This window comes from Ovis canadensis, chromosome 24, assembly GCF_042477335.2.
Source record: "Ovis canadensis isolate MfBH-ARS-UI-01 breed Bighorn chromosome 24, ARS-UI_OviCan_v2, whole genome shotgun sequence".
NCBI lineage: Eukaryota > Metazoa > Chordata > Mammalia > Artiodactyla > Bovidae > Ovis > Ovis canadensis.
In genome coordinates this window covers 32,458,670-32,476,037 of record NC_091268.1, presented here as the reverse complement: position 1 = coordinate 32,476,037, position 17,368 = coordinate 32,458,670, and the positions used below count along the sequence as shown (strand labels likewise).

The following is a 17,368-nucleotide window of genomic DNA, read 5'->3' as shown; positions in this document are numbered from 1 at the left end:
CCCTCACAGAGCACACAGCCCCTAACGAGACGCAGATGAGCAAACGGACGATCGCCACCACATGCACTGCAGGGCCAGAGACAGCAACCCTGGGGGCTCCAGGTCCTAAAATCCAGGCTTGGGATGGAATTACAGAATCAGTGAGATCTAGGCTGAACCCTGAAGGGAGAAAATTCACCGAGAAAGTGAAAAATAGGGTCAGGAGTGCTGAGTGCCACACCTGAACTCGGACCCGCTCTGCATTCCGGCCAAGTAGCTCCTGACTCTCCACTTCCCCCTTCTCTCCGTCCCTCTGTTTCTGTTCTAACACTTGGAGAGTCCAGACAGGGTGCTTGCAATGGGGAGAAATGAAATCCCTGGCAAATGGCCACTAAAAATAGCCCAGGATCTCTGCATCTGTCTGGCCTTGGGGTCACGACTCCGAATGCTTCAAGGGCTGGCAGGCGACGTGGAGGAGTGAAAGGGCTGTGATGACCTCCCACGGGCCCCTGGGTTGTACTCTTCCAACCAGATGTCTATCCGCACGTTAAACGCCAGAGTCAGGAGTGTCCTGCCTTGCCACAGCAAGCACGCTCTCTCGTTCACTCGCATGAAAGCACTGGAGCTATGGCTCCAGGTAATTTCAGAACATTCTCTTCTTATTCATCTGGAAAGAAAACAGCCTAGGCATACTTTATACGCAAAAGAAAAAAAAAATCTGACCCCAGTTTTTCAAAAGTTCGAACGTTTGTTAACACTGTCTAAAAAGGCTGCCTCCAATACAAGAGACAGGAAAATGGGGCCCCCATCTTGTGGGCCTCATACGCTCCCCCAGGACTCTCTCTCCTACTAAGACAACTGTCAGGTCACAACTGTGCGTCCAGGGTGAACAGAGCTGGCCAAGAAGGCAGCAGAGAAAACCCACCCTTCTCTTTTCATCTCTAAAAGCTAGAAAACTAGATTCCTCCTGTGCTGGCGCTCCAGCTCCTACAGTCTGCCCTGCTGTGTTCTGCAGAGATAGGATTCCGGGAATCCGCTGAAGGAAGCAAAAAGCGAGGAGAGGGCTTGCTCCTCTGACAGGGCCCAGGATTCCCAGACCTACTTCCATGGCAGCGTTTGGGCTTCGAAAGTTTCTCTACTGTTTTGAGTCCTCCACGAACCCTTCACAAGAGAGAAAATAACAGTGCCAAGAAACACAGGAAAAGCTCAACCTCATTAGCTGGGCTGCTGCTGCTGCTAATAAGTAGCGTCAGTCATGTCCGACTCGGTGCGACCCCATAGACGGCAGCCCACCAGGCTCCTCTGTCCCTGGGATTCTCCAGGCAAGAACACTGGAGTGGGCTGCCGTTGCCTTCTCCGCATTAGCCGTGAGAGAAATGCAAATTACACTCAGCAGAAGAGCCAAAACGAACTAGACGGACCACATCAAGCAAACAACCAGAAACCTCATTTATGCCTGGTGAGAGTGTAAACTGGTGTAAATATTTTGGAAAACTGTGAGATGGTACCAACCAGAACACAAGGAAATCCCACAAGCCAGCAATTTCACCCCAGGCATATACCCAACAGACACGAAACCTGAGAGTTACATATTCAGGAATGTTCACAGCAGCACTCCTAACAGCCCGTAACTCCATCCACAGGAGAAGGAATAACTTCTGGTATATTCATACAGTGGAATACTACACGGCAAAGCAAAAGGATAAGCAATAGCTACACACAACACAGAAGACTCTCACAGACATAACACTGAGTGAAAGAAGCCAGACACTCACTTAGAATGCTTGCTAAATGAGTCCATTTATGGAAAAGAAAAAACTAACAAACTAATTTGTAATATTAGTCAGGAGAGCAGTATACCTGTAGAGAGGCAAGTGGTGGTGCTGACTGGACAGGGGCATACAGGGAACTTCTGGAGAGCTAGTAATGTTTGATATCTTGATCTGAGTAGTGGTTACCAAGTGGTACTCATTACGTGATAATTCACAGCTTTATGGTTTACTGTATGAGTATACAACCATTGCTGTTGTTTAGTTGCTAAGTTGGGTCTGACTCTTTGCAACCCCATGAACTGTAGTCCACCAGGCTCTACTGTCAATGGGATTTCTCAGGAACGAACACTGCAGTGGGTTGCCATTTCCTTCTCCAGGGGATCTTCCTGACCCAGGGGTCAAACCCATGTCTCCTACACAGGCAGGCAGACTGCCACTGAGGCACCAGGGAAGCCCCCATGTACAACCATATACTTTAATTAAAACACTGTTATTCTGTAATCAAGGAGGCAGCATAACGCATGTGCCACAGTGAATTCCACTCACAGCACCAACTGGCCCTGAGCTCCGGAAACCACGTGGCTGGTAAAATCCTGTTGTCTTTTGGAGTCTCCCCTTGCTCAAGTATAAAATGGGGACACCATGCTCATTCTCCTCACAGTGCTGCCAAGATCAGAGGAGAAAGAGGCCCACCAAGTCTGGGGCCGTACCTGGCATGCAGTAGGAGCTCTGACCATGGAAACTATCAACTCCAACGTTCACCAGCCTCCCCAAGGTATATCCCTACAAAACCTCAGCCCCTAAATCCCAGCCAGAGGAACCCCCTGAGAGCTATGACAGGAGGCCACCCTCAGCACTCCAAATCCATTCCCTAAAATTTCCAAGGGCTTAAACCCTAAAGCATACAGGTACTGGCCAAAGCACTTTTAACAATAGGGCCATTTTTTTGGAAACCAAAAATAGGAACTGAGGCTCTGACAAGTAGGGAGATGCTGAGGCTCAATGGGTGGCAGTCTGGAATTGGGACTGTCCCATGTTATCTCCAGGACATGAAGAGGCTGCCCCCAAACCTGCAGCAGCAAGCTCAAAACGGCTGGTTGCAGATGGGGGTACAAGGCCATCTCCTTTCTCCAAGCAACTGCTCTAAGACCAGGACCCATGTGAGACTGGAAAGGAATAGGCCCAGGGTGAAGGTCACACATATGCATATGTAACCACCGTTCTAGAAATTCTGTGGCACACGCAAGGCATCACTGATCCGAAAGAGTACTTCTCCAAACTCATCTATGTGTCAAAATGATCTTGGATGCTCATGAAAGATACAAATTCTCGGGTCTCTTCCTGGGCAATCTAATTTAGAAGAGATAGATGGGACCCAGGAATCTGTGTTTTTTAAGAGTTGCTCCAGGTAATTCTTACATCGGACAAATTTATCAAGGCCCGGAACTAGAAGTTCATGGTGAGTAAACACAAAAGAAAATGAAAACTGCGCACTTGCCACTCAGGAGTTCAAACACGGTGCAGTCTGGCGGGGGGACTTGGCTACCTTTGTCTACGTGGTAGAGATAGGTCTCCTGGCTCATGGCAGACAGCAGGTGCAGGACGCAGGTGTAGATGCGGATTTTCTCATCGCTGTTCTCCTCCCAGGTATAGTCCTGGATCACGTTGAGCAGCTCTCGGACAAGAAACAGGACTCCGTGTTCAGGATGGTCCTAGTGGAGGACCAAAACAAAGGAATAAATAATCCTAAATGTGAAGCAGAAGGGGAAAAAAAAAAAATCAAGACAGAAACCCAGGTCCCTCCCTTTAGCAGCTACAGAAAAATCGAAGTGCCAGCTGTGGTTAAACAATAGAGAGAAAAGCGGCAAACTGCTGTTAACTTTACTAATCAGCACACTAGTCTAGGGAGACAAGGTTTGAGAGCCTAGGGTCTGAGAAAAGAAAGCAAAGTTACCTGTCAGTTTAATGGCCTGTTTCCAAAATTACAACCTTGCTCTTATGTGCGTAACAGTAAAAAGCCCTGTTTCTCCAACTACAAAAGCTAGATTGCAGGGCTCGCAGCAGATGGCACAGTAGAAGCCACCTACCTCGGGTAAACCCCCAAATGATCACTGTCACCACCAAAGGCACCGACTTTAAATACAGCCTTGCTCTTTAGGGCGTTCAGCAACATTAGCAGCTAAATTGAGGATCCTCTCTTGGGAGATCACGCTTGTGCTCAGTTTAACTCTCTGTGACCCCATGCACTGCAGCCCCCCAGGCTACTCTGTCCACAGGATTTTCCGGGCAAGGTATTGGAGTGGGTTGCCACTTCCTCCTCCTGGGAATCTCCCCGACCCAGGGGAGACGTCTGGTTCCTTTGACAGCTGCCGTACCTCACCTTACACGTTAGCTCCTCCTGTGATAGTCAATCCAGAGCCCCTAGCACCTTCTCCTAGTCTCTGTGTCAAGTCAACCATCTCATATTTTCAGAGCAGTTCTCCGCATCTGATTTTACCTACTCTTTTAGTGAACAATATCTCTTGATCTTTTTTGCATCCTGGCCTAAAAACCTCTAGGAGGGCAGGTATTCTATCTTCTGTGTTTGCCGATAATACAGTTCTAGGACGGCCCAGGGAACACACTGTGAATGGTGCCCTTATTCCTGTCTTTGCTTGCTGGGACAGTGCTGGGCACACAGCAGGCACTTGGTAGGTAAATGATGCTGAAAGGATAACATTTTTCGAGCACCTTCCATGTACTAGGTACTGAGGTGGCTACAAAAACAGTAGCTAACTTTTATGGTAGCTATCATGGCTACCATAGCTTTTCTCTGTTTCAGAAAGATACTTTTATGACCACTACCCCCCACCCCGACCCCATTTCAGATGGGAAATGAGCCACGCTGCTGGGACAGGGGAACCAGGATTTGAGCCCTGGGAGTCTTGCTCCAGAGGGGACATTCCTAAGTGCTAGTACTCTATATAATGCCTCTCTACAGATGACTTAGGCATGAGCTAGAGCGGGCTAGTTGGGGAAAGGCATGCACGTAGTCAGCTCTTTTAAATTCAGGCTCGGGGTAGAAGCGTGATAACTGAGGTGGGTGGGAGTTCATGGCTTCGTAATCCAAAGTGTGGATCCACAGCCGAAATACTTCCAGTGGGTAAGAATGAGGGTGGAGGGGTGTGAGATGATCTGTACAGCTGATAACATCTACAGGAATTGCTGTTACGGTATGGGCACGAAAGAAGACACACGATGCTCCAAAATCTGAATGCCTCAAACGATACACAGTGAAATTGCCCACGCTGTAGTCCGCCTTCCATTGCCAGAGTCAGGCTCAGCTGGCAGCTTACTACTGTCTTTCTTTGCTAGCAGCTGTTTCTAACTAGGCTATTTTGTTCCACTATGTGGATGCTCAAAATATATTTATTTCAGGATCTGCCCTGGAAAGAGACAACAATGTGAATGGTCCAGTGATTTTCAATACAAACTGCCATAACTATCGTGAGACAGCATTCGACACACCTTCAAAAAGGTGGAAGAAGGGGTAACGGAGACGTGAAGGTTTGTAGGAAGCTGTTCCCACGAGCTTTAACCTGAAGAGACGAAGAGATTATTTCCAGCCTTCTCTACAAGGAAAACATTTTCCACACAATAGCCATGCTTCAGTGGTTGTAACATTTTCAAAAGAAATTGTACCAGTGCCAGCAACTGAAGCAAGGCAAACAGATTTTAAAAAGAACTTAAGAAAAGATCCTGGATTCAGTAGACAATCCGAGCGGGAAAAGGTTTTCCCGAGGTCTCTGCCAAGGCTGCCTCCCCGGCAGCAAGCAAACACCCAGGAGGTGGCTCCCAAGGGGCACCTGGGAGGGACGCAGCCCTCTCTCTCTCAGCTGGAGGAAAGGGGGCCTGGCTCCCACCATTCGCAGTGTCCCTCTGGGTCCTTGGTCTGCGGGAATCCTTCTATTAAACATCACTGTTCGGGAGAAAGCATACCCTGGAAACAACTAACTTCCCAGGAGAGCTGAGAGGCAGCAAAGACGGCGCCGAGCACACACATCCTGGCTTTGAATTCTATCTTGGCCGCTCACTGGCTGGTGACCCTGGGCGAGTCACTTGACCTCTCTGTGCCAGGGCCTGCTTCTGTGAGAGGAGGATAATCACAGGGTTGTTTGGAGTGAATACTGGTGAACTGCTGGCTGGCTCTCTCTCTGCTAAATAATATTCAAGTCCTTTACAAAAGGAGTCAGAACACAGAGGGGCTGGGAGCAAGTGCAGCAAAGAGAGGTGGAGCATTGGTGGGGTGGGGGCGGGGGGCCACAGAGCAGCTGGAGGGCAGGAGACAGATCACCGTGGAGACGAGAGGCTGTGGGTGAGTCTGGGGTCTGTGGCGCTCCCTGGCCTCGCTGTTGCCACCCTGCCTGCCCTGCCAGCTCATGCCCCTCCAGCCTCTCCTCACCGCGGCTCTCTTCCAGTCCCTCCAGTGCTGCTGGGTGCCCCCGCCCACCTCAAGGCCTTACCCATGCTGTTCCCTCCACCCCGAATGTCACCCTACCCCTGCCCTTACAGAACTACCAGTCTTCCTCTGAGCTCAGCTCAAATCACACATTCTCAGGGCACTTCTCTGACCCACTTCCCTTCAAAATTTGAGTCTTTCAGAAGTGCCTGTAATTCTTTATGACACTTCATACAACCGGAGTTAAGTACTGATTTGCTTGGAGTGTCTCCTTGCATGGAAGCACACATTTCTGCTCACTCCTCCATTCCCAGATCAACAAATATTTGCAGGGTAGACGCAATGAATGAAGCTTTGCATCTGGATACCATGTTATGCTGACGGCTGGACCTTTTCACTAAGATAAGAAGGAGAGAAGACATTTCCCTGCTGTGTCCTGGTGATCAGTGCCAGAAAACTGAGGGGGAACATTTCCATTGCCTACAAATTTCAACTGAATCAAAATTAGGCATCCGCAGTGGTTCACACCAAACTTGCTCAATTCATTCTGTTTCCTTGTCCTACCAAAAGTTGTTCAAAGAAATATGTTAGTTCAAGATTATGGAGAAAACTGTTCTGCAGTCCACCAAGAGGCTGACCACTGCTAACACCAGAGCAGAATGATTCAGAATGCTCCCAAAGTGGGGCTGCTTGCTAAGGAGAGAGGGCTGTCCTGGGGGAATGTTCACCTCTGTATTCGTAAGTATGAATAAAGTGGACCAGTTGTTTTATTTGGTCTAAAATGGCATCCTTTTTTTTTTTTTTCTCAACAAATAAAATGAGTCAAAGCTTTTCAAACCCATTCTTTAAAAAAGTCTTGTGCTCTGGAGTGGGAATGCAAAATGGTGTAGCCACTACAGAAAGCAGTACGCAGGTACCTCAAAGAATTACAAGTGGAACTGTGATGTAATCCAGCAGTTCCCTCCTCTGGGTACTTCGTCAACATTTGAAATCCCTAATATCTCAAAGAGATACTAATGCTCTCATGTTCACTGTAGCATCATCACAACAGCCGAGAGGTAGAAACCAACAAGATGTCCATTGATAGATAAACGGATATAGAAAACGTGGCATACACATACAACGGACTGTTATCCAGCTGTATGAAAAAGAAGGACATGCCATCATATACGACAACATGGATGAACCTTGAGGATATTATGGTGAGCTAAACAGGCCAGAAAGACAAATACACCATGATTCCACTTATATAAGGCATCTAGAATAGTCCTTTCAAAGAGTGGAATTCAAGGGCTGGAGGGGGAGGAAAACAGGGAGTCACTAATCAATGAGTTTAAAGGTTCAATTAAGGAAGATGAATAAGCTGTAGGGATCTGCTGTACAGTGTTGGGCCTTGAGTCAACAAAGTTACATCATACACTTAAAAATGTGTTAAGAGGGCAGACATGGTAAGTGTCCTTACAATTAACGAATTAAATTTTAAAAGTAAAATAACAAAAGTTACGACAAGAAAGGTAACAATGTGAACCAGGTAAAAAGGGATACAGGAGTCGTCTCCTGCTGAACCTACTGACCACAGTGGGGTTCGCACTCGGCCCATCCTCCAGCCTCTGAGCCGGGTGAGCACTCAGCCTTGGCTCTTTAGACTTAACATCTCATGGCACCTGGACAGCCAGCCAGTAGTTACTATGCTGTGTCCCGTAAGAGGGATGTAGGGTTGTAAAGTCCCAACTATTTTGAGCAATAAAGCCTCCTGCAAATGTTTCAGGCAGTACAGGCTCTCGGGTAGCACAGACTTCCCAGCTCTGCTTCTTACCAGCGGTGCAACCCCAGGCAAGCCTCCCAGGTCCTGCCTTGCAGAATCCTAGAGACTGGATATTGACAAAGGGAGCTAGCATGGCACAAGGCACCCAGTAAGTCCCAAACTGTGCCTAGAACCATCTTAACATCTTGAGAAATCCTGGCAAAAGCCAGAGCACTATCAGGAACAATGAAGTCTGACAGGGGTAGGGTTACCTGAATGCCTCAGGGAACAGGTAAGCAACAGAAAAGGATTTAATGGACCCAGAGGTGCCCAGGGCCCTGGAGAGAGTACACGTGCCCCTCTAGGACAGGCAGCTGCTCTCCAGCTGAGAACAACTGGCCAGGCGGGGAATGCGGGCCTCATAGGGCTGGACCTGATTTTTTCTCAAGGAACTAGAAATCTGGGTTTCTCTGTGATCTACAAATTTTAAATGGGGGTAATTCGTTCCAAATGTTTTCCATCATGATGCAGCCAACAAGTGTGTCTCCAGGCTAGATTCCACCCACTGGTCATCAGCTTGTGATCCCAGGGACCAAGCTTCTGGCTCATGAAAGACTTTCACAGCGATCTTTTCAGTCGACCCTCACAGCGGCTCTGCTAGGTGTATATCTGGATGATATTTTAAAAAGGTGACAACGGAGACTCTGAAAGTTACAAAACTTTCTCAAGACCACAAGGCTGTCGAGTCATTGGGTCAGGACTAACACAAGTTTCTGACTCCAAGCACAAGGCTCCAGTGATTTTTTAACAGAGAAAACCCCATATGCAGAAGGAAAAGGTAACCCAATTAATCAATAAATTATGACACTGATCCACTTCCTCATCAGAAATCCTGATTTTATCACCTGACAAATAACTAGAATAGCAAAAAACCAGAGAGTGATTATAAACTACTAAGAAGGATACCAGAACACACTGAAGTTAACCATCAAGCCTGCCTCCAGAACATCCCAGGTTCTCTTCAAAGAATTTGGGATTTGAACTTGGAAAGTTGGGAGCAACTCAGCTTTTGTTTTCTCAACTTCACTGAGATGATTCACACACCCAACAATTCACTCACTTAAAATCCATAATTTGTTGGTTGTTCGTATATTCACAGAGTTCATATATTCACAGAGTTCATATATTCACAATCATCATCACAATTTTAGAACATTTTCATCACCCCAAAGTAACCCCATACCTGTGGGAGCTGAATGTTTCATGGCCTGAGACCAGAGGGACATTTCTTAAAGTGTGGTCCTAGGACCACCTATAATTGACTCAAGGGAGCTTTCAAAAATGCTGATTCCAGGGCCAATCTTACCTAGGGAGTGAGACTTTCAGTACAGAAGTGGGGACGGGACAGAGCAAGACTATATTTTAAAAAGCATCCGTGGCTCCTATGCATATCTGGCTTCACCGTGAGCCAACCCATTTTGTGCCTGGACTTTTTATGACCTGGTGAAGCCTACACACAACTCAGAGTTCTATTTCTAAAGCAGAAAATAAAATACATAAGACCACAAAGGAAATCAATTATGCTAAAATACAGTTGTCAAAATATTTTTTCAATGTATCTGTTATACTGTAATCTATTACTTCTTGGTGAATACATTTAAATAACAGAACTAGCCAATGGGCCTAATAACTATTGCATTTGTGAAGGAAGGAAACATGTAGATAGTCTTGTGAAATGTCTCTCACACCTGAAATGTGATATAAACATACTGCTGATTATTTTGGTGACAAAGTCCCAGTTACTACAAATGGTACTGTGGTTCATTGCCTGGGATTTGTAATGAAGTGAAAAGCTAAATTTCACTGAGGTTTGTAAAAAGAAAGTTTTTTTTTTCTCTCTCTCATCTGAATTTGTGGTTGCTCTGCCAGATCCCCATGGGTTAGGTGCATGCCAAGTTAAGAACCCCAACTAGGGTGAGGGCCCTAATGCTGGATCCTGGGAGTGGCCCTGATTCCTTCCAGCCCAAACCTGACTATTCATCCCCTATACTCCACAAGAAACCCCAGCATCTTCCAACAACAGCCCTTTGACTTTCACTATCTTGTTGTGTATTCTGGTATTTGCCATCAAAATAACATCACCATTACCTCTTCAAGTGCTTACTATATACTAAGGCACTGATGGAGAAGGGAGATGGCAACCCACTCCAGCATTCTTGCCTGGAGAATCCCCATGGATAGAGGAGCCTGGCCGGCTGCAGTCCATGGAGTCACAAAGAGTTGGACATGACGGAGTGACTAAGCACAGCACAAGTCACTGTTCTAACCACCTACGTATATTTGCTCACTTAATCCTCACCACAACCTAGACATGTAGATACTATTATTATGCCCATTTTGTAAATGAGGAAACTGTACCCTGGTGATGTTACACAATCACCTGAAACTACAGAGCTGGAAGGAAAGGAAGAGATTTCACCCTAGGTGTTTTGGTCCAGTGGCTTGAGCCCTGAACAAGTAGTACCTCCTTCGTCATACAGAGAGCCTTGACTATATACCCTGGACACAGATGAATATAAATGCATTGAGAAATTCAAATATCTGACTACAAAACCAACAAAGATATAGATAGAACATCCCTGCACTTCTAGGGCAAAGAATGTATATAAAACAGGTCAAAGAAAGACATCACCTACAGGTCTTCTGGGGAAACGTACCGGAACTATTAATAATGTAGAAAAGAAATTGCAGAGAAATTCCAGAAGGAATGATTCTGAGGGCCGCATCTTTCCATCAATATTAATCATCTTGGGAACTTCTGGAACGAGGCTTATGGCGGCTTTGAAAAAGGCATCAGCTGCAAGACAGAAGAGAAGTCCACATATGAGAACGTCGAAAAATTCAGGGTCTGCTTTCTTCTTCACGTGGCCCAGAAGCCAAGCCTGAGAGAGGCATGTGGAAGTCAGGCCACACTGAGGGCCCAAGACAGCTGGCGGGTCCTCGAAGAGGGTTTCTGCACCGTGACTGACTCAGTGGAACATTTGGGTGAGAGGTGCTGCTGCTGCCTCCCAGCTCTTCTCTTCTCCTCCTTCCTTCTTGGAGCAATTTGGCTCCAAGAACCTCAGTCAAACTGGCTTTAGATAGTAAGTGAAAAAAGCGCACAGCAAATTATCACAGAGAGTACAGAAATCAGTTTTGGGGATAGAAGGCTTCATCTGAACTGGCTCGGTCAACCCTCCTGTCCAGCCCAGGAGGAAAGTGCTGTCCGAGGGCCCACTCCACAGCTGCGGAAAGAGACGTGCCTGGTCCTATGACAGAGGCAGTGCGTGCAGGAGGGTCCAGCCGCAGTGGTGGAGCCCAGGTCAAGTTCTGGTTTGTCTGAATCTACTCTAATGCACGCTGTATTTGTTAAGGAAATAACAATGGAAATGTCTGAAGCAAAGTGTGTGTGCGCGTGCACAAGCGCATATAGCTTTAAAGACTTCTGATTAGGTGACAGTTTCAGGGAATCATCTGGAAAATGAAGGCCTTTTAAGAAATATGTAATAGTCTATAAACCAGGAAGACCTCCAAGGGTGAGACGAAGGAAGAGGAGGGGAGAAGAGAGAAGGAGGGATGAAGAAGAAGCTGGGTGCTGAGAAAGAGGGCTCGACAGGAGGACACAGACAGGGAGGAAGGGGGTGAAGGAGGAGGACTGGAGGTGGGGGGGGGGCGGTGAGATGGAGAGGGAGAGAGAGAGTTCCTTCTCAAACTGCCAAAGTATTAACCATGAGAAAGAGCCTCAGGGTCAAACCAGACAGAACACTGACCCAACAAATGAAATTTTAAACTACCCGACAAGATCAAACGTTTGCATGGTCCAAATACACTTCCACTCTGAAACGGCCTGCAGTGATGCAGAGAGAACAGCTCTCTGGCCGGCAGCACCCCAAGTTCAAACTGGAGCCCCGCCAGCGCAGCAGAGGGGCAGATGCAACAACAGACGCCCAGGCTGGCCGGGGACAGAGGCCGGCCCTTAATGAGAAGAGTCTGCATCCGAAGCTGGAGAGTGGGGTTTTGCCTTCTCTTCCTTCTTCCAAACCGGGGGAATAAAAATCACAATATGGAAAGACACCAGGTTTACTACCTGAAGTTTCCTCTGCTCCAGAAGCTTGCCTCCCAGGCTGCTTCTGGGACAAGCAGTGGCACCCTAGCATGTTCACTGATACAGAGGGGTCAAGAGTTGACGACATGCAGTGTGGTGGTGAGCCCAACGTGATCACACTCATTAACACTGATCCTCTGGGAACCTGCTCTGTGCTCTGCTCTAAGCGAGACACGGAGTAGCTGATCTCATCCTAATATAGGGGTTCTGGTAGATGAACCTCCCAGAAAGAGTCAGAAGCAGCAGGATCTTCTGTCTTGGCCTCCAGACAGTAGTAAGTGGCACTATTCATAGAAACCAGAGGAACTCCTAGGCCGTGTCTTAAGGCAACTTACATTCTCAGTCCTCAAGCAGGCTTATGGGGAAGGTACAATGATTTCCACGCCCAGATGACAAACCAAGCTCAAAAAGTGAGTGCCCAGGTGAAAGTAGCCCATGGATGCTAAAAGACTGAGCTCAGCAGAATTTAAAGGCCATCACTAGCACTAGAACTGAGCGACACAATCAGATTTGTGTTTTTTAACAGAAACGCAAGTCTGCAAATGATAGCTGTCATAAAGAGTTTATTACATCCAGAACACAAAAAGAAATTCTACAACGAGAAAACAAGTTACCTGACTGAAGGTTACCCTGAATAGACATTTTTTCCAAAGAAAATACACGAATGGTCATCAAGCATATGAAAAGACATTCAAATCATTCATCACGAGAAGTGCAAATCAAAAACAGTGAAATATCATCTCACACCCATGAGCATACCCACTATGACAAAAAACAGGAACAAAAGCCAGGAAATAACAAGTGTTGGCAAAGAAACCGAAGTCTCTTATGTACTGCTGGTGGGAATCTAAACTGGTGCAGCTGCTGTGGAAAATAGTCTGGTGGTTCCTCAAAAGGGTAAACATAGAATTACCATCTACTAGCACTGCAATGGCACCCCACTCCAGTACTCTTGCCTGGAAAATCCCATGGACGGAGGAGCCTGGTGGGCTGCAGTCCATGGGGTCGCTAGAGTCGGACACACACGACTGAGCGACTTCACTTTCACTTTTCACTTTCATGCATTGGAGAAGGAAATGGCAACCCACTCCAGTGTTCTTGCCTGGAGAATCCCAGGGACAAGGAAGCCTGGTGGGCTGCCGTCTACGGGGTCACACAGAGTCGGACACAACTGAAGTGACTTAACAGCAACAGCAATGCCACTTCTAGGGGTCTACCCCAAAGAAATGAAAGCAGGGACTCAAACAGATATTTATACATGAATGGTCACAGCAGCAATATTGACAAGAGCCAAAAGGTAGAAACAACCCAATGAACACATAAACAAAACATAGTACGTGTGTGTGCGTGCTAAGTCACTTCAGTCACGTCCGACTCTTCGCAACCCTATGTACTGTATGTAGCTTGCCAGGCTCCTCTGTCCATGGGATTCTCTAGGCAAGGACACTGGAGTGGGTTGCCAAGTCCTCCTCCAGGGGATCTTTCCAATTCAGGTATAGAACTCGAGTCTCTTAATGTTTCCTGCATTGGCTGGCAGGTTCTTTACCATTAGTGCCATGTGGGAAGCCCAACAAAACATGGTACATATACACAAAGGGGTATTACAAGGCCTTAAAAAGGAAGGAAACTCTTACATGTGCTAGAAATATGGACAAAGTTTGAAAATGTTCCAAATTGGGAAAGGAGTATGTCAAAGCTGTGTACTGTCACCCTCCTTATTTAACTTATATGCAGAGTACATCATGAGAAATGCTGGGCTGGATGAAGCACAAGCTGGAATCAAGATTGCTGGGAGAAATGTCAAAAACCTCAGATATGCAGATGACACCAACCTTATGGAAGAAAGTGTAGAGGAGCTAAAGAACCTCTTGATGAAAGTTAAAGAGGAGAGTGAAACAGCTGGCTTAAAACTCAACATTCAGAAAACTAAGATCATGGCATCCGGTCCCATCGCTTCGTAGCAAATAGATGGGGAATCAATGGAAAGAGTGACAGACTTTATGTTTTTGGGCTCCAAAATCACTGCAGATGGTGATTGCAGCCATGAAATTAAAAAGACACTTGCTCCTTGGAAGGAAAGATATGACAAACCTAGACAGCATATTAAAAAGCAGAGACATTACTTTGTCAACAAAGGTCCATCTAGTCAAGGCTATGATTTTTCCAATAGTCATGTATGGATGTGAGAGTTGGACCATAAAGAAAGCTGAGTGCTAAAGAATTGATGCTTTTGAACTGTGGTGTTGGAGAAGACTCTTGAGAGTCCTTTGGGCAGCAAGGAGATCAAACCAGTCAATCCTAAAAAAATCAGTCCTGAATATTCATTGGAAGGGCTGATGCTGAAGCTGAAGCTCCAATACTCTGGCCACCTGATACGAAGAACCGACTCATTGGAAAAAACCCTGATGCTGGGAAAGATTGAGGGCAGGAGGAGAAGGGGACGATAGAGGATGAGATGGTTGGATGGCATTACCGACTCAATGGACATGACTTTGAGTAAGCTCCAGGAGTTGGTGAACGATAGGCGTGCTGCAGTCCATGGGGTCACCAAGAGTAGGACGCAACTGAGTGACTGAACTGAACTGAAATGAAATAGGTCAGACGAAAGGAGAAACAGTATCTGATTTCACTTGTGTGAAGTATTCAGAGTGGTCAAATTCAGAGAGATAAAGAAGAATGGGAAGGAGGGAACAGAGTTACCACTTTACGGGTACAGAGTTTCATGCTCTTTGGGATGATGAAATAGTTCTGGAAATGGAGAGTGGTGATGGTTGCACAGGGTTGTGAATGTACTTAAAGCCACTGAATTGTACACTCAAAAATGGTTACAATGGTAAATTTCATGTCATGTAAACTTAACTAAGACACAAAAACTAAAAAAAAAGAGCTGAGCCTGCCCTTGACACTACCCCCTGGAGAGCACAGGCAGGCCTGGACTCCACCACATCTGGCCTTTTCCTCCTGGCTCCACAGGCACCACTTTCCGACGAGGACATTAAGTCCATTAGAAAACAAGGTGAAGAGCTTCTCTTGGCAGGAACTAAAATTCTGCTCAGAACAACCTGAAAGATTGTTTATTCTATTTATATGCTTGTTACCAAGTGGCCCTGAGAAAAGTGTCCATTATTATGACTCATTAAGGAGGGAGCCACTACATGCTGAGCGCTCTGCTCCTCACAGTCGCCCCACTGAAGCCCCATTCAGAGGAGGGAGCTAAAAGAAATAGTTACTTAAGGGCTGAGGCAGGAAGTGCTCCAAAGCAGATGTCTAACCTCAGAAGACTTGCCCCATATATAAAGCCTTGTCTAGGAGACTTCTTAATTTTGTCTTGGTAATTAGAAGTCAAATGCTGCTGCTGCTGCTAAGTCACTTCAGTCGTGTCCGACTCTGTGCGACCCCATAGACGGCAGCCCACCAGGCTCCGCCATCCCTGGGATTCTCCAGGCAAGAACACTGGAGTGGGTTGCCATTTCCTTCTCCAATGCATGAAAGTGAAACGTGAAAGTGAAATTGCTCAGTCGTGTCTGACCCTCAGCAACCCCATGCACTGCAGCCTACCAGGCTCCTCCGTCCATGGGATTTTCCAGGCAAGAGTACTGGAGTGGGGTGCCATTCTAGTGTGTATGAAAACAGTTTTTTTCTCATAGTTCAGAATAATCATAATATAATATTTAAAAAACTGAAGTTTGTTGATAACATGATGTAAATTTCATGTATACAACATTATATCTCTATTTCTATATAACCTACAGCACATAGTAACACTTGACTCATTGTGGCTATTAAAAGTCAGAGAAGACAATTACACATAAAATGGGTTAAAAAAAATTTTTAAGGACCTCTAGGAAAAGGAGAAATCAGATTCCAATTCATAAAGAGTATTACCCTTGTTCCACTCGGGGAAGAAAAAGCATGTATTGGGTTGGCCAAAAGGTTCATTTGGGTTTTTCCATAAGATCTTCCAGAAAAACTTGAACAAACTTTTTGGCCAACCCAATATATGCACTGGCTCCCCCATGCTATGCCTTCCTCCATCTGAATCTTCTGAGGTCTCAAGGGATACCTAGATTTGTTTTCCATATTTCATCTTCAAAAAAAAAAAAAAATTAAAACAAAGGAAAAAACAGACCCAGGCCTGGCTGATGTCACCCCTGAGTTCATTCTGCTTGAGATCCTTTCTCTTGAGGTGCCGACTGCTCTGCAGACAGGCATTCTGCTGCTGTTCTCTGCACAGTAATCGGCATGTCCTTCAAGTGCTGTGGGGCACTGGGGGAGGAGAAACACAGCCACTGTCCCTGCAGTCACAGGAAGAGGGACCACGCTACTCTCAGAGACGGTGTTTTCCAAACCTGCTTGATCGTAAGAATCATCAAGGTCCTTGTTAAAAAAAAAAAAAATGCAGCTCCCAGGGCCCCAAACATCCATCTGCAAACTGAGGGGAATGGAACATGGTAAAGCCATTTTGCACAACAATCTGGCGGCTCCTCCAGTTCTACATGGATGCTGCATATATACGGACACACACGCTACCATGTGAATGACTCTTGAAAACCATTATGCTAAATGGATGGAGCTAGTCATAAAAGATCTGCATTGTATGACTCTATATGAAATGACTGGAATGAGCAAATCCATTAAAACAAAAAGAAGACTGGTGGTCGGCAGAGTGGGGAATGACTGCTTAATGGATTTGGGGTTTTCTTTTGGGGAGATGGAGATATTCTGGAAGTAATGACCATGATCACAAAATTCCAAATATACTAAAAACCACTGAACTGTACACCTTAAGAGGATGAATTTTATGCTACATGAATCAATTCTCAAAAAAGCTATTATTTAAAATACATATATGGGTTCCCAGGCTCCACCTTAAATGGAGGCTATTAAACCAGACTATCCAAGACAGAGACTCAGAAATCTAACTTAAAAAAAAAAATTTCTCTTTCAATAATTAAAAGAGTCATGCAATTCTCCTCTCACTCCTGTCTTTGGCCATCCAGCCTCCCTTCCCAGAGGCAAAGAGTATTATCTGCTGCTTGGGTATGCTTCCAAGCACACAGGAACAAATACGTTTCCTCCTTTCTTTCTCTCTTCCTCTTTTTACAGAGTTAACACACAGTAGACACCATTTTGCAACTCCTCACCCACTACTTAACAACAGTCTTGGAGATTAATCCTTCATGTATATAAAGCACATCTTTGTTCTGTTTTACAGCCAAAAAGCAGAATTTGGTCCATTTCCTTTTTTCCTCATTTTTTTTTTTTAAAGAGATAAAAGGCACACAATATCA

General features: G+C 45.9%; 1 protein-coding gene across 4 annotated transcripts in view; it reads right to left on the bottom strand.

The window, feature by feature from the left end:
- The window catches only part of VPS35L (VPS35 endosomal protein sorting factor like), a 141,152-nt gene that overhangs the window by 11,298 nt on the left and 112,486 nt on the right, over positions 1-17,368 (bottom strand). For all 4 annotated transcript variants that reach the window (XM_069570239.1, XM_069570238.1, XM_069570240.1 and 1 more), the window contains 2 exons: positions 10,651-10,790; positions 3,298-3,463 (listed from right to left, as the gene is read on the bottom strand). In XM_069570239.1, coding sequence (XP_069426340.1) covers positions 3,298-3,463; positions 10,651-10,790 — 306 coding nt within the window. The remainder of the gene's footprint in view (positions 1-3,297; positions 3,464-10,650; positions 10,791-17,368) is intronic.